The following is a 20,979-nucleotide window of genomic DNA, read 5'->3' as shown; positions in this document are numbered from 1 at the left end:
TAAACTCTGTCAACAACACAAATTATGATAATCAAATCTGAACGTTCAAAAAAATGGGCCAACCATCATTATTCAAATAAATATTGCAACTTTACAAATTGTGAAGTTGAATGACTATATTACCCCTATGCTAAAAAAATCTTTTAGATGGAAAGCAAGTGGCTAGGATGCACAAGAAAAGAAACCAAAAAGCCACGATTTCCTAAAATTATTTTTTATTTACAATCTCCACATTGCTGCTAGCCACCACACTCATTTTCGCATGTGTTGTCGTACTGACCTGAAGTGACAAGCACATGCACGTGAATTTCTTGACAATTTACAATAATCTTTGAGCTCGCACTCCCCAGGCATCTCTCATAATTAGGCAACCATCAAGCGTTTTCTCAGAGTATGACAAATATACAAACCATTGCTGCAGCTCCGATACAAGTTTATGGAGAAAAGTAAAAAGCACCGTTAGACAAAAATATGTTAGACAAAAATATTAAACACAAAATTTAAAAATAGAAAAAAATCAAGATAAGCAGAATAATTGGAAAATTTAGTTTAAAATTTTAGTAGGATGTATAATTTGTGCAATATTTCGCTTGCATTTATTACATCATCTTTCAATTTCTAAATGTTTGTTGACTAAAACATTATTTGAATAAATATATCTGTTTAATAAATCTGTTTTGTTTAAATGTACCAAAATACACTGCCTATATTCACTGAGAAATGGAAACAAATATTAATTTTCAAAATGGAGTGTTCTCAATTAAGCTGAGCACTGTATAAAAGGTTTCTTAGAGTATTTAGACTATTTAAAAGACATTGCACTGAAAGTTGCTTATGTTTAAAGTCCTTTATTTGTTCTTCCTGATACCTTTTTAAACACTGTAAATAGATAGATTCAATGAAAAAGGTTTCTTTGCTATTTGATGGACAAACAGGAAGTCCTGCCTCCAACTCCTGCTATTGGTTAAATTGATGTTATGATGCCCCCCCCCCCAAAAAAAAAGACCAATGGGGCACAGACTAAGCTTTATGGAGGAATCAACCTACAAATGGGGTAAATTGATTATACACAAACAATTTTTGCCAATACCTAGATTTCACAAATACATTGCAGCAACAAAAATAAAATTGTCTACTTCACATGTACAGAAACTCTCAGCAATTTTGTCTCTCAATAATCAAGTAAGAAAATGTTCCAAAACTGTCTGATCAGAGCTGTGAAAGACAGCAAAAAGAAGAGAAAGAAGAGGAGCGAAACAGCCACTCCTTTCATGTTTGTCTCACGCCACTTTCAAAGCAGTGGGCCCATGTCAGGTCAGTGCTACATGACTTCCTCCCTGCTCACAATCTCCCGTATCCTGCTGCGGCTATGAGCTCGACCGTGTGCAAAGCATGTGGAGAGCATGTTCTAACCCCCACCACATATGTGTGTAGTTTTTTATACCGCATTCACACACTGTATTATTCAATCTGACATGCAGTAACTGTAGAGGTTGTATTGATTTTTGAGTGGCTAAGTGGGTAGTGAAAGGCTGAATGGCAGATGATTTTACTTTTGAGAAAACTCTGAAAATGGGGTTATTTGTGAGATAAAATAGGTTTTTGGAATTAACGGCATGCAACAATGACAGTAGGGTTTGAAAAATAAAGTGCATAATTTTATCTTTGATACATGGGTCAAAATTGCATAAAAGCAGGCGTGAAACAGCTTCAAACTTCTTCTATATATTTATATTGAAAATTTGATTGTGAATGTGTCCAGTTAAAAATAAATAAATAAATAAATAAAAATTATATATTTATACACATCATTTAAAGACACCATCAAGTGCTTCTGCTGAGAATTACAAATTCGCTGTGTTTATGAGCTGGCTTCATTAAAAAGCTTCACTGCCTGATTAATATACGATATTAAATGAGTTTTAGAGTGGACAAAAAACACTGAATTAAATTCCAATGTTCTGCACCATGTCTTTAAAATAAGGACATTTATTTTTCCATAGTATTTTCAATGGAGTTTTAGTGCTTGTCTTCTGATCCTGACGGCACCAGAGTCCTTTTAAGGCATGTCATTTCATTTGGCGGCCATATTTGAAATGCCTCTTGGGCAGTATGCTCGGGCATTCTGTCTGAACGGAGGAACATCAAATTCTTCAAAATTGTTTGCCAAGCTTACGATTACATTACATATTTGGAATCGCCAATAAAATTAAAGATCAACTGTCTCATACATTTCATTTCTAAACGTCCGAATTAAACAAAGAAAAGCATATTTTCAGGTCGTCCAAACTAATGCGCATCCACACTCACATTATCATCCTCTTAAAATAATCGTCAGATCGTTCTGCTCTTATGAATAAATCCACAACTTGATACTGATGGTGATAATCCTTCAGAAATGACAGCGACTCTTTGTTTCCAAGTTTGTGGGCTTTTGAGTAGTTATGGTCATGTGATTTGTGTTTGGCAGGATGGATTGTAACTCAGGTTCATTTTATACAGATTACAAAACCAAAACCCTCTTGTTTTCAAGTGCAGTTGGTTCATTTAAAAGTACAGATTTTAGGCTTTATCTAGACATACTTCTTATGTCTGTGAGGCAAGTATTTGCTAAGCTTTCAGTGTGTTTGTTGACCGCCAAACTATCGTAAAAACACACGCGAGTTCCGAGCTTTTCCTTCGGAGAAAAGTCAGTCTATAGCTATTGCTGATTGGCTCCTGTACTGGTAGGCAGGGCTTCATTTGCCATATTGACTGTTACACTCCACTCTTCCCCATTCAAAACTAACTGCAGAGTGTGAATGAACGTCGCCTTGTGGTTCCATCCCAAAGAGGGAAGAAATCACTTTCCCGAACGCTCGCGTTCAATCTGCCCAGCTGGTGGAATGAACTCCCTAACTGCATTAGAACGGCAGAGTCACTCGCTGTTTGCAAGACATGACTAAAAACGTAACTATTTAGTCTCCACTTTACTACCTAATCTGCAATTGCCTCTCTGGATATACCACTAACTGTACTAAAAAATAAATCAATAAATAAATAAAAAAAATTTACTAATGCTCTCCTTCTTAGACTTTACAGACCTGAAACTTGCCTATAGCACTTATTCATTGTTGCTCTTATAGTTGTGTAAGTTGCTTCCTTGTCCTCATTTGTAAGTCGCTTTGTATAAAAGCGTCTGCTAAATGACTAAATGTAAATGTATGAGTGACATGACTTGTGTATTCTAGTTTTTGACGGCACTTGCATTTAAACATCTCTTATCTTGTTTTATTCCTGAAAAACTAAATAAATGCTTACGTCAATTAAATTTGATATTCTTCAATTACATTACAATATCGATGCAGTAAAAGCAACCTTACAAAACTGAAAAATGCCAAATGAACCTTTCACCAGAGGATTATTGGTGGCTAAAAAACACTAGCTGTGATTTTACCCCACAGGTCAGATAAGAAAAAGACAAAAAAAATTATTGAAAATTTATCAAAACTGCCTATATTTCTTTTTATGCCTATATCTATATTTATATTTATGTCTATATCTATATTTTTTGTCTTTTTAAAAATATTCTATTATTTTACTTGAGACCAATTCTTTTAAGTTCACGGTGTTATTTATTCACAACTCGATTATTTGAAGAGATTCAAATAACTGAGAAAACAAAATCAGAGAAAAGCAATGGTAAAGAATATGAGAGTGAGAGAGAGAGAGAGAGAGAAAGAGAGAGAGAGAGAGGGAGGGAGGGAGGGAGGGAGAGAGAAATGCACACCTGTCAGCAATTAACAAGGGAAGAAACATTGAACGGCCCAGGAAATATATGAGCACTAATTAAAACCACTAGTTAAAAACTTCCTGCTTCTAGCCTAAACTAACTGTGAGCGACAGACTAGGGGCCCCTGCATCTCTCAGTCTCCCTCCCTCCCTTCATCTACCTAGTTAAGACATTGTGGCTTCTTTCAGGTCTTTTCAGTTGTCACGCAGAGTAGCTGAATACTGCAGATTTGGACTGGGTTGGCTGGTTGGGGGAAATGAGCTGGAGGGATTTGGGGGCTGGTGTATTGGCTGCAACTGGGGGCCACCAGGGGCCTCCTGGGGCCGCCCAGCAGAGGAAACTCTGCTTTGATGGACGAATAGACGTCTACAAGAACCCACAACACCTCCTTCAACACACACACACACACACACACACACACACACACACACACACACACACACACACACACACACACACACACACACACACACACACACACACACACACACACACACACACACACACACACACACAAACACACTAACACACACACACACACACACAAACACACACACACACACACACACACACACACACACACACACACACACACACACACACACACACACACACACACACACACACACACACACACACACACACACACACAGGGGTGATCAGAAAAAAAATTGTGCCATTTGTGGAAGCTTTGCATCAGTCTAAATTCTAGTCACCGACTTACTAAAAAAAACATCTCTATGATAATATGATTTATGAGTAGCTAAAATGTACATTATCACTTCTGCCTTAAATTGCCAACATCATGGTAGGTTTATTGAGGCCCCGTGTTTTCAGGGCGAAGAAGTATTTTATGACATCTGCCTTGTGAAGCTAGTTTCATAATGTCATGGTTTTCTTGAGCTGCTGCCAAGATATACAGCCTCAGTTCTCCCCAGGATCAAGTCCTCTGTACAGACTAATAGAAAAGATTGTTATTATTGCTTTGAAAAGACCTGTGGTCTCATCTTACCCCGCAAGTTCAGAAGGGTGTTGTGTTCTTTACAAAAGATGGAAAATGCGAGAGCACATCAGAGGTATTTTTAGATTCTCATTTTTCACATTAAACAGGGCATAGTCTTCAATTTGTGGGATAGAATTATCATGAATGTCAAATTAACTATAATCTAACCACAATCACATGGAAACATATGAGTCTTTTAGAGTAGAATCCAGCGTTTGCTAAATGTACTGAAAATATTTTTTATGGAAAAATGTGCATGAGTTAGGGAGTTTTGTGATGTTTTTGAAAAAAAAATGTATTGAGCACCAAGGCTGCTCTTGTTTAATTAGAAATACCGTAAATATTATTACAATTTAACAGTTAAACATTTTAAAGGAACTACAAAAAAGTATGTGCGATTCAATGATCTTATTTACTTATGGTAAAATTCTTTTTCTTTTCTTTCATTTCTGTAGTAAAATCAGTTGATTTTCTGTAGTGTTTTACAGATAACAAACATCCAGATCCTGCTCAGAATGACGTTTAGATAAACATGACATGTTGCATGCTTTCCACTCAATAAAGCACCAAAAATAACAGCAATAAGAAAGCAACCGTTTAGAAAGCATCTGATCAAAGTTAAGTGGGTTCGTTTGAACCCGCTCTTCAATTCATTAAAATTAATATACAAAATACGCTACTATAACACAGTATATTTGAGACTGTAGACTATATAAGTCTGGTCGGTTGAGATTACACTTTTAAATGAGTCATTGACATTGCAGTACAGAGTGGTTCTTTTGGCATTATCTTGAATGTGGTTAAGAATTTATTTCATGTCATATTGAATGGAAATACAAGTATAAACATCATATCTAGATATTTTTTTCACATATAAATGAATTATAAGTGCACCTTATCACCTGTAGCTTCTATTGTTTTATTTAATGTCAGACTCTATGTTTGACAAATAAAATCTCTCTTTTTCAATATCAGAGGAGGATGTTCAGTTGCAGTAACACATTTAGCAAACATTAACACAGGCAACCTTAATAAAAGCTTTCTGAAAAATTACAACTTTCAGATACCATTTACCAAATCTGTTTGCAATGCTAAAACAAATTCATGTTTTATTTTAATATTTTTTTTTGTTTATTTTTGTTTATTTTTTTATTGAGTTTAGCATTAGGTGCAGAAGTATAACGCACCTCTTTTTATAATTATTTCATGAAATCTCCCGTATGTGTATGTATGTATTTATGTTCACGGAATAGTTTCTGAAATAAAGCACAAATGACACAAAGTACATTTTCAGGTAAACTGTCATAATACACTCACTCACCCACTGCACCTCTCCTGTGTCCTCCACCTTTGGCAGCATGAGAGCTGTGGGCAGAACGTCCGACTGCAGAATAACCTCCATGTCGGCTTCAGCCAGGCCACTGGACACAGAGTTCACCCGTACACACTTCTCCGTACGTCCCAGATCCAGCTCTGCCAGCATCTTTGGGATGGTTTCTCGAGCTGCATCCTTTAAAAACAAAATTAAGAAAGGAAATAAAAAATAAATAAACAAAAATAAACAAAAATAAATAAAAACAAATAATAATAATAATAATAATTATTATTATTATTATAAATAAATAAATAAATACATCTGAATTATTCTGTTACACAACCTGGACTCTTTTAATAATAATAATTAAAAAAAAGACAAGGCTGTTCTATATCACCAAACATGCAAAAAGAGAGCCAAATCATGTGGCTAGAGTACTAAATAAAAGGGTGACACATATGCTTAGCTTATGCAGCTTTCAGTGATAAAAAATTGAGATTGTAAAAGAAAAAACTGAGTTACTTTGTTACACAATCTGGACTCTTTGTTTCAATGAAAAGACAAGGCTGGTGAATATCATCAAAAAGACAAAAGGAAAGGTGTGAGAGTTTATCATTTGCTTTTGGTCGATTATTTGTGTTTATCTGATAAATTGGTGTAAATGTTATGCCAAGTATGGAAAGCTAGAACCAATAAAAATGCAAGATGGGGCATATCCGTTTGAACTGGTCATCGGTGCACTTGTAAAAAGATAAAGATGCATCAGTTTGGACGAGCGGAGGTTATGTGAATTTACAGGGGAAGTGCTGGTTGGCGCCTGGGATTACGGTGCGGAGAAACATCTAGCGAGAGGGATCAGCCTACAGATCCAGCAAAGGCCATAAAGTGAAAAGCCCTGCACAACATTGCTTCCACACAAACACATGACCAGAGGAAGTGGAGGGAGGAAGAATCAAAGTTAAAGCCAAGTTTCAGGGCCAAACTGTGACACAACAGCACACGCCAGGAGATTCAAACCAGATGCAGCTCGAGAAGACTGAATGTAGGTGGGAGGAAAGGGCCCAAAGATGAGGTTTCCATTGGTCTGAATGTGTCCATGTGAAGGGAAATGTGGTCTCAGTTAAGCAGGAGGAGGAAACAGTAGCTCAGGAGTTGTCAGGTTAGATCAGAGGATGGATGAGAAAGGCCAAGAGAAAGAGAGGAGGGGAAGAGGCTTAGGGGTTGATGCAACTTGAATAAGAAACTCCTCAGCCAAAGTCATCTTCACACCATCCACAAAAAAGAGCCACATCTAGGGTCATTGCTAACCAATAACTGTTGAACTTTAGCCTCGACCATAATGCCCACAAAATGGCCTAAATGCATAGCATTTACAAATAGATTAGAGATTATGAAAAAAAGAAAAAGGAATTGACAAATAAACAAATGAACTTGTGTTCTGAGCTAAGTTTAACAGGTTATAGTTTTAATTGAATCCAATTAAGTTTATAATTTTTTATTTAAAATATGTTTATGTTATTTATAACTATTATATAAAATAGACATAAAATAATAATAACCTTAGATTAATTTTTTTTTAAATAAATAATTTTTGTGCAAAAATAATCATCCAAGTATTAGATACTAACTAGCTAACCAACTATTCTCTGTTAATGCTGTTGCAATTGATACTATTGATCATAATATTCTTCTAGATTGAATAGCTTAAACTGCATTGAATTGGTCCACCAGAGGTAGTGCCGTTTTCCACAAAAAAATCAAATATATAAATTCTCCACCCATAAATGAACTAATTAACTGTGACGTCACACTGCGAGGCCACCGAAAGGTAAGAAAGAGAAGACATGGTCGTAACATTCTTGTCTTGCCTTTCTCAATTTTACCAATTTGTATCAGTTAAAGAAGAGGCATCGCAGAGACCAAAAGTACACTGTGGGGTTTCACAAGGCTCATCTCTTAGTGTCTTACAGTTTACGCTATACGTTATCATTTGGCAATATCTTAATTTTAACACCCAGTGTTATGTTAATTCTATATATCCTTACAACATGATCATTCATATAAAAAGTCACAAAATTATCTAACAAACTTCAGCTGGTTCAAGATTCAACTGACAAAGCACTTTCTAGAACTAAGAAGTATGATCATATTAATCCGATTCAGCCAGCATTACTTCGGCTCCCTATAAAGGGTTTATGCAGAAATCCTAAAAGTAATTTCAATACCTTTTGAAGAACTTCTAAGAATATTTTAAGACCTCATCATCACTTCAAGTTGTAATTAAACTTTTAACTTAGTAAACAGTTGTTAACAAGGTTAACAGTTGTAGTTAAAAAAATAAATGGAGCACAACCATGCAACAGAACACAGAAAAGCTCAGAAAAAAAGAAAAGCTTGACAGAATAAAATGTGTTGTTTTCAGTGACAGGCTTCAGCCACGGTTTAAATTTGTCTTTCTCCAACCAGGTGTACGCAAACTTACATTTTCCCATTTTGCCGTCTGTTTCGCTCTATGGTTTCGCTATATGTGGAGAGTGTCACATCACCTTCTCACATTTGTCATGAATTAAATGACATCACCTGGACGGAGGAGCTTGTCACGTCCAGGTGATGTCACAGCCCGAACCAATCGCATAGATTGAGCACATCGTTGTTACTATTAGGAGGAAAATAAATATATAATTATGCTTTTTTTGGAGTCAAACACTTTAGACAACGCTTGTAAAACATTTAAGACCTTGAAAAAATGTGATTAAGACTTTTTAAAACCCTTTAAGGGCCTTACATTTTTCATAATTGATTTATCAACTTTTAATACTTTTTAAGACCCTGCGAACACCTTACTATTAAACATCAGATAATTTTTTTTTTAATCTTACTTACTACCTACAAAGCCCTGAATGGCCTTCTGCATTACAGCCCCTCAATGCTCAATTGATTCTGAACAATTGACAATCAAAATCGACAGTAGGCAGCAAATCATTCTCATATCTGGTGTCTAAACTCTGCAATAGCCTTCTCAGAACTGTTCAGGAGGCAGACACACTCTGTCAGTTTAAAACAAGACTAAACACACATCTCTTTGCATTAGCGTACACATAAAACCTATAACTTTGAAATCCAAATCCTCTAAAGGATTTTTAGGCTGCATTCATCTGTAATCTGTAATCAGATCGAGAAACCCCTCCCAATAAAACACTGTAATTTGAATGACATCTACACTCATGTTACCTTTTCTGTTTCAGTGGAGTTGCTCTTCAGTGGATCGGCCTTCAACAGTGACATCTGCAGTACACTGACCCGACTAAACTGAACTGAATTTCACCAGTAACATTTAAAATAAAGTGATTTGACAAAATTTCAATTTATTACAATTACAAAAACATTCCACACTATTCTCCTCCTTGCCTGAATTGCTGGAATTTCTTTTAAGCTGCTTTGACACAATCTGCATTGTGAAATTAAATTTCACATTCTTTTTTTCATCAAATTAAGTTCCATTTAAAATTATTTACTTTTGTATATAACACAACCATAATAACACTACAATTACTACTACTAGTTTGAACCATAAATCACAGGCAATCTGGATAAAATAACAATGTCAACCATTTTAATGAATGCATATACAAACCCAAAACTGTGAAGTCTTCTGTATGACATCTGAAGCCTTGCAGATATACTAACAGAACACTTAAAAATCAACACACAGTCTAGACACTCACGTCTAAACTAACATTGTGGTCCTCAACTTACAGTGTAGCGAACTGCGAACTGTACACAGAAGGATCTTCAATAGGAAGTCATATGTATGCTTAAATCCTATAATATATTTGGAGATCACAGCGGTAATATTAGGAGGGCCTGATGGATTTACGAAGCCATAACTCAGCCTTCGTAAAGCTGTTCCATGGTGGATCTAGTTTGAATCCTCCAGTATAATCCAACACTGATCCAGTGTCTTAGACTCTGTCAAACCCCTGAGCTTTATATGGCTGGTATCACGTTCACTCTTGAACAAAAACATGAGGCTTTAGGTAACAAATCAACATCAAAAAAGCAACTATATCAAGTCAAAAGACAAAATCTTAGCTAGAAGTCAGTCTGAAAAAACTGCTGAATTGTGTAATGCTATATCAAACTTTCATGCCACACAATTCTCTGCTTTTATCACCACAATTTTGCTTTGAAGTGATATTCCCGACAGCAAAACATTTGAATTTCTATCAGTGGCAAGGGCTCGCTAACTCATCTCCTCTATCAGAAATCTGACAGAAAGAACATTCTCAAGAAGATCTCAGGCTCCTGAGGGGACCCAGCCATTCTGAGCTGGAATGAAAGTACTTTGAAAACGGAAATATTTCACATTAATGAAAGCCCGTCCTACCAGTTGCTTAAATAAAAAAAAAAACCTTTCCCAATCACCCAGCATCCCACAAAGTGACCAGGAAAATCACAGGTTTGAGGGATCTTTGATTCCTTCCATCAAGCCCATCATTAAAGCTTAACACACTATCATGACAGCACATCCGCAAAACACTCAATACAAAGGACAGACTTTAAAGTTGGTAGTTGCTGACTTTTTATATTAAAAATGCCAGATTCTTCGCATTTGTAGAGAATTTGGATTCAAACTGTGCAATATGACAAGAAATGGATCTGCCTTTGGATTATTCAATGCTTACTAAAAACGTCTGAAAAACGTGTGGTTTCTGTGATGTGAAACGTATAATTTTATTTTAATTTAAATTAAAAGCTCTGTTCACACTTAGTATTAAGATGTCTTTTTTGATTCGACCACGCTAAATACAAGTATAAATGGGGTGTAAAATTTTGTACGTGTCCACGTTTGACCAATTTTAGAGGCAGTCAAAATAAGAAATTGATCTGATTGATTTTAGAGACCATTATTTTAGAGATGTAAACAATAAAAATGGTCCTAATGCATTCCCTGTTTTACATTTTTAATTTCCATTGCTTCCAAGCAAAAAGGTCCACATTTTGATAAATATTGTGATGCGGGCTGTTTTAACATTTAGATATTAATATTAACTTGTTACAGTTATGAAATAAATTGGCAACAAGGAGAAAATGTTCATGGACCATTTACATCACCACATTGAAATGGTCTATAGTGTAAATGCTCATAGTGTAAATGTATTTGGCCGAACTGCTGAAGTGCAAAGAAATCTAGATTCTAACCAAATACTTAGAGGTTCATAAATAAAATAAACAAGCTTATTTTTCCATATTATATAATAGGATAAGAAGAAAGATTAGGAAGCAGTCAAAAGTGGACAAGAGACAGATTGAAACAGGAATATGTATCCTTTGTGATCTGTACAGCTATACTCACCGACCACTTTATTAGGTACACCTTACTAGTACCACGTTGGACCCCCTTTTGCCTTCAGAACTGACCTAATCCTTCTAGGCATAGATTCAACAAGGTACTAGACATATTCCTTAGAGATTTTGCTCCATATTGACATGATAGCATCACGAAGTTGCTGCAGATTTATTGGCTGCACATCCATGATGCCCATCTCCGAATGCAGTGAACTCATTTTTATGTTCAAGAAACCAGTCTGAGATGATTCGTTTTTAATGACATGGTGCGTTCTCATGCTAGAAGTAGCCATCAGAAGATGGGTATACTGTGGTCATAAAGGGATGGACATGGTCAGCAACAATCAGAACTGTGGTGTTGACATGATGTGGCACTGAGTTTGTACGAAAGGGCCCTAAGTGTGGCAAGAAACTATCACACACATCACTACACCACCATCACCAGCCTGAACAATTGACCACAGGATATTTTCTTTTATTATTTGGACTATTCACTTTAAACACTAGAGAAGGTTGTGCATGAAAATCCCAGTAGATCAGCAGTTTCTGAATTACTCAGACCAGTCAGTCTGACACCAACAACCATGCTGTGTTCAAACTCACTTCCCCATTCTGATGCTCAGTTTGAACTGCAAAAGATCATCTTGACTATGGCTGCGTCAGAACCCGCATACTTCCATACTATATAGTACGCTAAAATCAGTATGTGAGCCGAGTAGTATGTCCGAATTCATAGAATTCAAAAATCAGTATGCGAGAAGTACCCGGATGACTTACTACTTCCGGTGAAATTCTGGAGTGCGCATCCCTTGCACTCTGCGCTATCCCATAATGCCCTGCGAGAGAATTCATGAATGGAGGTGAGGCGATGCAACTGACGCAGGGAGGTCACGTGACCATGACAAAATGGCGGATATAGTACGTCCGAATTCTATTCATATTTTTCACATTAATACTGTATAGAACATCTAACGGCCGAGTAGTACGTTTAAATTCAAATGCAGTACCTATTGAGTAGTAGGCGGTTTCGGACGCAGCCCATGTCTACATGCCTAAATACATTGATTGGCTGCCATATGATTGGCTGATTAGAACTTTGCGTTAACGAGCAGTTGGACAGGTGTACCTAATAATATGTCAGGTTAGTGTAAATCACACCTTACAAGGAAAACTCTATGGAACACTTGCCAAATGAAACATTAAATTATTTTTTTCCTGAAATTGCACATCTTAAACTCCCAGTGCAACATGGGGAGAAGTAGTAAAACATGTTCTCCCATTTAACATTTCTCTTCCTTTAATTACATTTTTCTAGATTAGATTTTCTTTTTGCAACCACTATTTTCAAAAGTGAGCAATAACTATGTGAGGGGTGGGTGACTCTGATTCCCTAGATGTGTAATATAAGCAAATAATGTCTCTTGGACAAGGTCTGACAGGTGACGCACTGGGCATCTGGAGCTCTATTCCAGATGAATGACTAACAGATCCTGCATCTGATTCCGCATTTGTCCGGTTCCGCATGAGAGGGAAACCAGTCCCTCCAGGCTCACTACTCAAAAACCGCCACTTCTCCTCAAACTGTGAGGCTGAAGGATGATCTGTTACTCCTTCAGATCGATGCACAGGCAGCTCACATTTTACCGACTGCCTGTGCCAATCAAAACAGACGGCTGTAATTTGATAATGAGAGAGACACAAAATGCACTCTTTTCTTCGAAACTCAGCGTTTTGCGATACGTTGGGCTGCGGTGGGCTACCAGCATCAAGATGATAGAGAGGTTACGGTAACAGAGCGTTCAGATGGGACCTCAGGCCACATTCAACATCTGCCGTTCACAGCTAACTATGGATGCTTACTGTTCATAAGAGCTATTTACTTCTGCTTGCAAAGTAATTGAAATGTCTGTCATCAAAACCTGCCTTTGAGCAACACGATCTACATATTTGATAGCTGTAACAGCGAAAACTTCAACTTAAACAAATAATGCTTAACAATGTGCCAACTGTGTAGCCCTGTGATGCCTGCTGCATGTGAGAATCTCGGAAGTGCTGAAGGAAAAAACAACTAAGCCTGTGATGAGAGTGGGAACAGAAGGATTTCGGTGACTCTAGGGAAATGAAAGAGCTCAGTTTTTCCCAGGGTTTTGTACTGTAACAAAGTTTTATAGGTAGCAATTCTGAGATAAACAGAAAAAGCTTAACAGAACTGCAAAGAAAAAAAACACACTTCTAAACTGCTTGTGATTGCACTAAATTTTCTAGTTGTATAAATAAAATAAAATAAAACAAACATTACCTCATGACTTAAAACTAATAATACTAAGAGCAGTTTTATTTAAATTTTAAACTGACAAAGGTCCAGAATTTGTCTCGTACGTGAGCTCATTTGTCCTATTTTGACTGTTATGCCCAAGGGGCAACCTCCCGCTCTTTCTTGTGAAGCTTGTAGGGAAGTAACTAAAACTTTGATTCAGCAGAATTCCGTTAGTCCTGGCTCCATAATAGAGCAAATTTCAATTGAGCACACTGTTAAAATTGCCAACTTTACAGCAGAAAAGAAATGTGTTTACAGCCTTGTACAAAGAAAGCTTTTGGTTCATATTGTTAATATTACCCTTCATGACAACTGTGGGTGGGTAATTTTTTTTCTATAACTCATCCGTTTCGTTTATATTAAGTCAGCATAATGCTTTTTGGAATTATTTCTTAAATATCAGATAATATGGCATGCTGTGTGCACTTTATTGGGCTTACAAACCATTTACATGGCCTCAACTTCCTAGGTGAGTAAAATTATATACTAATATATCATATCTATAAGTGTATTTTGTTTTATTTAAGATCATTTATAATTTATAATTTTTTAGACCTGTAATGCACTCCAGAATCTGAAAGTTGAATGTGCTGGCCAGTTTGTTAATTAAATTAATGATATTTAAAAATTTGTATTAAAAATAGTATTGTTTTCATATTTCTTCATTCTAAATCTTTAGGAAATGTTTTTTGGTGCATCAAAACGTGGGGTTTTGATGACCATCCAATAAGCTAAGCTAGCAAAAATGGTGCTTAAAATGTCACTAAAATGTAACCTATTTAAACCTCATAATTAAATAGAAAATCAGGTGAATAAAAAACCCTTTTCACCAGGCTGGCTATGGGCCTGAACATTATATTATTTCAAAGTACTAAAATGTCAATAAATGTCACTTTGTTAAACTGTAGAGTTAAAATTTTAACAACAAAAGTTGACAGAACAGAGATCAAGGTGTCATAAAGCAATTCACAACTGTAAATAAACAGAAAACACATGTAAATCCCAAAATATGAAACTTTTACTTAACAGATTTTTTTACAGTGCTATTCTGAGCAATTTTTTTAAATGATATTGTACAATTTGCACACATTGACATTTGTTTGCCTGCCTATTATATCAGAATTTAAAAAATCTTATCACATTCACCTAGTAATTACACGGATCACATAAAGGATGCCATGTTTATCTAACATTACTTAAACTAAGCTACGGTAAAGGACCATTTGCTACTCATGGACAATGTGGCTTAACTTGGGTTCATTTTAAAAACATTGACCCATCTTGATCTGCCTGCCCATGTAATGTATAAGCCCATACATAAAGGCGCTTTCCACCCACTTTCTTGCAATGGCCAGCTGAAAGAACCAGAGATCAGATTATCCTGCTAGACACTTCTAAAAGCAAAGGCTGTATTTTTAAAAAGTGGCATTACTTCGAGTACATGGGGTCAAGGGGTGTTAGCAGTAACTGACTTCCAATTTTCTGTCCATTAGAGTTGTTCACACCTGCTGCCAGAGCTGGGGCTTTATAACAAAGTCAGCTTTCAACTGTGCCATCTAAAGCAAAGGAGAATGTTTATTACAGAAAAAACATACATCATCATGAGATTTTTACATCATAATTCATTCATAGCAAACACATACTCTTTGTACACACACACACGCATGCACGCACGCACGCACGCACACACACATACACACACACACACACAAATGTATTACATAGATATACAAAATATTCAACGCAAAATTACCAACTGATTTATAGTCTGTAATCTTGTTCAATCAAGTTCATAATGGAGCTCATGTCCAGTCATGTGTTGTTATTCTGACATTCAGAGCACATTTATCCATTCATCCTGCAAAAGCCCATTACACATCATCAGCCAGACCTAAACACCTCTCATAAACATTCATATTACCGGGTGACAGAGAAATCCTCCCCAGATCAAAATAGATATCACTAATGCACAGCAAACTCTTCACACGTATCTCATGACTTATGCACTACGTCTGATGTGTGTAACTGAGACCAGCGTCTGGTTGCATTTAATGCAGCAGATATGTCTGGCATGCATCTTTTTCCCCAGTGACAGAGCGAAGACAGATCATCATACTGTAGCTGGATATATAAAGATATAGAGGCTTATGTTGGACTACTCTCTGGTTCCTTCCTCAGGATTCACAGCAGACAGATGCCCGTCATCTGTATTTACACATCATGAACATTGAAACCAGTCAGGATTTACCCTCTGATGCTCTCACTTCTCATTTGCACTTGTGCACATGAGCTCCTATGTAACTGTATTGAAAACTGTACCATGTGAAAATAAATTATAGTCTCAATATTACACAGAAAAAACAATGCGTTATGTTGCTTATTTTTCTTTTTGGAATTCGTCCTCAATTAACGTTTTATTTCACTGTATGCCAAAACACATCAAGCACATTATAAAAATATTAATTAAATATCCTTATGTCAACAGAAGAAATCAATCCCCTACTTTAATTTTTATATATACAGTAAGGCCGGCCTCTTTATTAGGTACACCTGTCCAACTGCTCATTAATGCAAAGTTCTAATCAGCCAATAACATGGCAACAATTTAATGCATTTAGGCTGGTAGACAAGGTCAAGAACATCAGAATTGAGAACTAAGACTGAGCGTGGCATGGTTTTTGGTGTCAGACGGGCTGGTATGAGTATTTCAGAAACTGCTGATCTACTGGGATTTTCACGCACAACCATCTCTAGTGTTAACAGAGAATGGCCTGAAAAAGGGAAAACATCCAGTGAGCGGCGGTTCTGTGGGCTCAAATGCCTTGTTGATGCCAGAGGTCAGAGGAGAATGGCCAGACAGGCTCACCAAAACTGAACAATAGAAGATTGGAAAAACGTTGCCTGTTCTGATGAGTCGCAATTTCTGCTGCAACAGTCAGATGGTAGGGTCAGAATATGGCATCATCAACATGAAAGCATGGATCTATCTGGCCTTGTATCAATGGTTCAGGCTGGTGGTGGGGGTGTAACGATGTGGGGGATATTTTCTTGGCAAACTTTGGGCTCATTAGTATTAATTGAGCATTATGTCAATGCCATAGCCTACCTGAGTGTTGTTGCTGACCATGTCCATCCCTTTATGGTCACAGTGTACCCATCTTCTGATGGCTACTTCAAGTAGGATAATGCACCATATCATAAACCAGGAATCGTCCCAGACTGGTTTCTTGAACATGACAATGAGTTCACTGTACTCAAATGACCTCCACAGTCACCAGATCTCAATCCAAGAGAGCACTTTTGGGATGTGGTGGAACAGAAGACTCACATCATAGATTTGCAGCCGACAAATCTGTAGCAGCTGTGTGATGCTATCATGTTAATATGGACCAAACGTATTAAGGCAGTTCTGAATGTAAAAGGGGGTCCAACCCTGTACTAGTAAAGTGTACCTAATAAAGTGGCCGGTGAACATACAGTGCACATTAAATAAATTGTCACCATCAGAACAGCTTTTCTAAATGTGCTGCTCGCACATGTACTAGAAAAAAATAATATGCTATAAAAACCTTTTTAGACCTCATATTTCACACACCAAATCTTACAAAAACAACTACAGATGTCCAATCTATAGAGTCATAATATTTAATTAGCATAAAAAAGCAAAGATGATGTCAGAACTGTGATGGTTGAAGAAATCTTTCAGTGTCTTCCTCAATCATCGTCATCTCTCTCATTTGTTCAGTTCCAAGCAAACGGGACCACCCTACTTCACTGACTGCTCAATCAACTTTACCCTAGTATGACTACATACTATAGCACACACAGCTTCTATGATGAACACATGCCACAGGGTTGACTGGCAGGCAGGTTTTGGCCCATGCTATTGGAGTTCAGTAATGCTGGGGGATCCATTTTCAGGGAAAACGCCTCAGATCATAGTTTGTTTCTCTTGGCAGAAAAACACCCTCTTTTCCTCTGGTGTGTCCCTCTGCTGCACTGGTTGATGGGAACCCTCTGTTCTTAAAGGAATAGTTGATCCAGAATTGAGCATTTTGTATCATTCATCATCCTACCTCATACCATTTCATGCCTGCACATTGTCTTTTTTTCCTTTAGTGAAATGCATTTTTTAAAATAGCAGAATCTAAAATGAAAAAGCGTGTTGGGTCTCAACCTGTTGAAACAATAGAAAAAATGTGAATAAAAATGTAATAACATTTTGTTAGTGAAAATCTTCCTCTGGCTTTAAAATCTCAAGATAAAATGTACAGAAATGTGACGTAATTATGTTCAATAAGTCGTTGATGAACATAGGCATGTAAATATGAGGCAGGCATTTATCACTGATGTTGCAATACACTCTGGCTTTGGAGATTTTTTAATTATTTTGTTTTGACATAAATATAGAAAAATAAACTGATTTATTCTACACTTTTGCTGGTTATTGGACTTCATGTAAACTGGGACAACACGTTATTTTAATAAGCTGACTTTTGTAAGTTATCAGTGTACTGGTGTGCATATAAACATGCTTGTTGATTATTAAATTTCAGAGTAATGTGTATTTACCTAAATAAATCTACATCAGTTTGACAACACACATGCTGCAAATTCTCGCAAACACATTTTTTAATAACGCACTGCATTTTCACACAACGCTAACATTTTACGAAAACGCTCTGCATTTTCACAGAAACACAAAGACATCAAAACACAACAAAATAAAGTTTATTTATAAACTAATTTAGAGAGGATCACGTCCTTATGATTGTTTGCAGTTGGCCCCACATTATTCAATTTATGATTCACCAATCAGATGATCCCTAAGCCACTATAAATACCCAAAGTTCCATTTGACAGCCATCTTCGTTTTGAAGAATCCCCCTTCCACCCCTATTCCTCCACCCTTCCTAGATGGGTGGCACGATGGCCCAGTGGTTAACACTGCTGCCTCACAGCAAGATAGTCACTGGTTCTAGTTCTTACCAAGCCAGGCAACGTTTCTGTACAGAGTTTACACGTTCTCCCCATGCTGACGTGGGTTTCCCCTGGATTCCCTGTTTTCCTCCCAACGTCCAAAAACATGCAACTTAAGATAATTGACAAATCAAAACCGGTTCCATAGACATGCTCCTTGTAAGTAGTTATCTCTTAAGATTAATCACTATCTGTTCATTAGCTACTACAGCAGGGGAGTTCTCGAGATCTATCTGAGCTCAAACTCTCCATTTTTGCCTTGCAAATGGGAGGAAGCTCCGGGCTCGATGAACTTATGAGCTCAAGGCTCTCTCCCGGGACAGCATGCCAAACAAGCTTTATAATCTATCATCAGCTAAGTGTGAACTCTTGAAAATGTGTTAAGGAGACCCAAAAACGTGACGGACATCGTTTGTTTGTGTTGTGGGAAAATGCTGCGCATGTTCTGTCAAACTGATTAAGATTTTTTTCTCAATTTTCTTTTCTGTTGTTGCACGCGTTTTCTTAAATTGCAGCACGTTGAGCTCTCCTGACCACCAAAACTTTCGCTATATGCATTGAAATACTTTTTTTTTTTACATTCTTAAATCAAAATTATATTAGATTAAATCAAGATATATTAAGATATACAGCATGTACTAAAATATTATTTATATTATATTAAAAATAAAAGATCAGCATTAAAACATTTTGTATTTTTCACACTTGAATTTCTTAACCTTGGGCCGTTCTTAAGCTTGAGTAATATTTCATACGGATGATAATTTACCCGGGATAACAATTAAGTTTAATAGCTGTATCACCTAATGCACAGTCCTAAACAGTGGGTTGAAATTCTTGCATTTTCTAATTCAGTGTACATTTTCAGAACAGAGTATTTTACTTCTTTACATAAAAGCTTGAGTTTTGTATAATATTATATTATAGATTGCTTACTGCTATCAAGGTAAAAATCAAACCTTCTATTATTCACTTCAATCGACAGGTTTTTCTGACATATTTATATTTTATAATTTTTGGCTATCAAATGATTTACTTTTCCACTGAAACACTGTCTATATGCAGTGGGTATGTGAATATAAAGCACAATATTTGTTGTTGTTCATTTAGCTGTAACATTGTAACAGCACACACTGCACATGTCAGGCTTAACAGTGGAAGGATTTGTTGCAATTTGCAAAACAACATTGTAGCCATTTTGTTATACATCTCTTTTTGCATCAAACAGTAAAACACAGACCTCAACATTCAGGTTTAGTATAACCTGAAAAAAAAAGTCATTATTAGACCAGTTCTTTAACACCCGGCCCTTGTCCAATTCTCTAACATCAAAAGCCACTCATAACCACCAAGACAGATTTCTACTACAACCTCCGAGCAGAAATGAGGAGGGCTAAATCTTATTATTTTGCTGTATTTGTAATGTGGACTTCACTGACACTACACATCACTACGCTGCTGCAATGCATTGTGGCATTTCTTCTTTGAACCGACCCAGTGAGAGTGTGGCAGAAGAAATCGGAGATGACTTCAAAATAGCAGAATTGCATTTTAAGCTTCTATATCAGATAACAGTCGGCTGCATAGATTATGTTAAATTGGAAATGTTGACAGGAAGCCAAAGTATTACACTTTTAAATAAGCTCAAACTGAAATCCAAGAATACAATAGTGTATTGAGCCAGTCCTGACAAACAGATGATGTATACTGTACTAGTGAATGTACACGAGATTAAAAGATAACAAAAACCTTCTCATAAAACAACATGAATGGAGTTATACAGCAGGAAATTACAGTTATAGCTGACTTATAACTAGGCCCACAAAGAGTCTGTGCCAGCAAATCTGTGAATTTCAAAGCCATCATTGAATTCATTCATTCATTTTGTTTTCGACTTAGTCCCTTTATTAATCCGGGGTCGCCACAGCGGAATGAACCGCCAGCTTATCCAGCATATGCCCTTCCAGCTGCAACCCATGACTGAGAAACACCCATACACACTCATTCACACACACTCTACAGACAATTTTAGCTTTCTCAATTTACCTATACCACGTTTTTGACTGTGTGGGAGAAACCGAAGCACCTGGAGGAAACCCAAGCCAACACGGGGAGAACATGCACATTCCACACTGAAATGCCAACTGACCCAGCCGGGGCTCGAACTACTACCTTCTTGCTTTGAGGCAATTGTGCTACCCCCTGTGCTGCCCTCATTGAATTTAATATTTACTTGTGTAAAT

General features: G+C 36.8%; 1 protein-coding gene across 3 annotated transcripts in view; it reads right to left on the bottom strand.

The window, feature by feature from the left end:
- Nucleotides 1-20,979, bottom strand: part of clybl (citrate lyase beta like) — a 91,664-nt gene that overhangs the window by 13,753 nt on the left and 56,932 nt on the right. For all 3 annotated transcript variants that reach the window (NM_001037416.2, XM_073912208.1, XM_073912207.1), the window contains one exon: nucleotides 6,097-6,285. In NM_001037416.2, coding sequence (NP_001032493.2) covers nucleotides 6,097-6,285 — 189 coding nt within the window. The remainder of the gene's footprint in view (nucleotides 1-6,096; nucleotides 6,286-20,979) is intronic.

The sequence above is a fragment of the Danio rerio genome, chromosome 9 (genome assembly GCF_049306965.1).
Source record: "Danio rerio strain Tuebingen ecotype United States chromosome 9, GRCz12tu, whole genome shotgun sequence".
NCBI lineage: Eukaryota > Metazoa > Chordata > Actinopteri > Cypriniformes > Danionidae > Danio > Danio rerio.
Note: the sequence above shows the minus strand (reverse complement) of the source record. Positions and strands in the feature narration are given on the sequence as shown.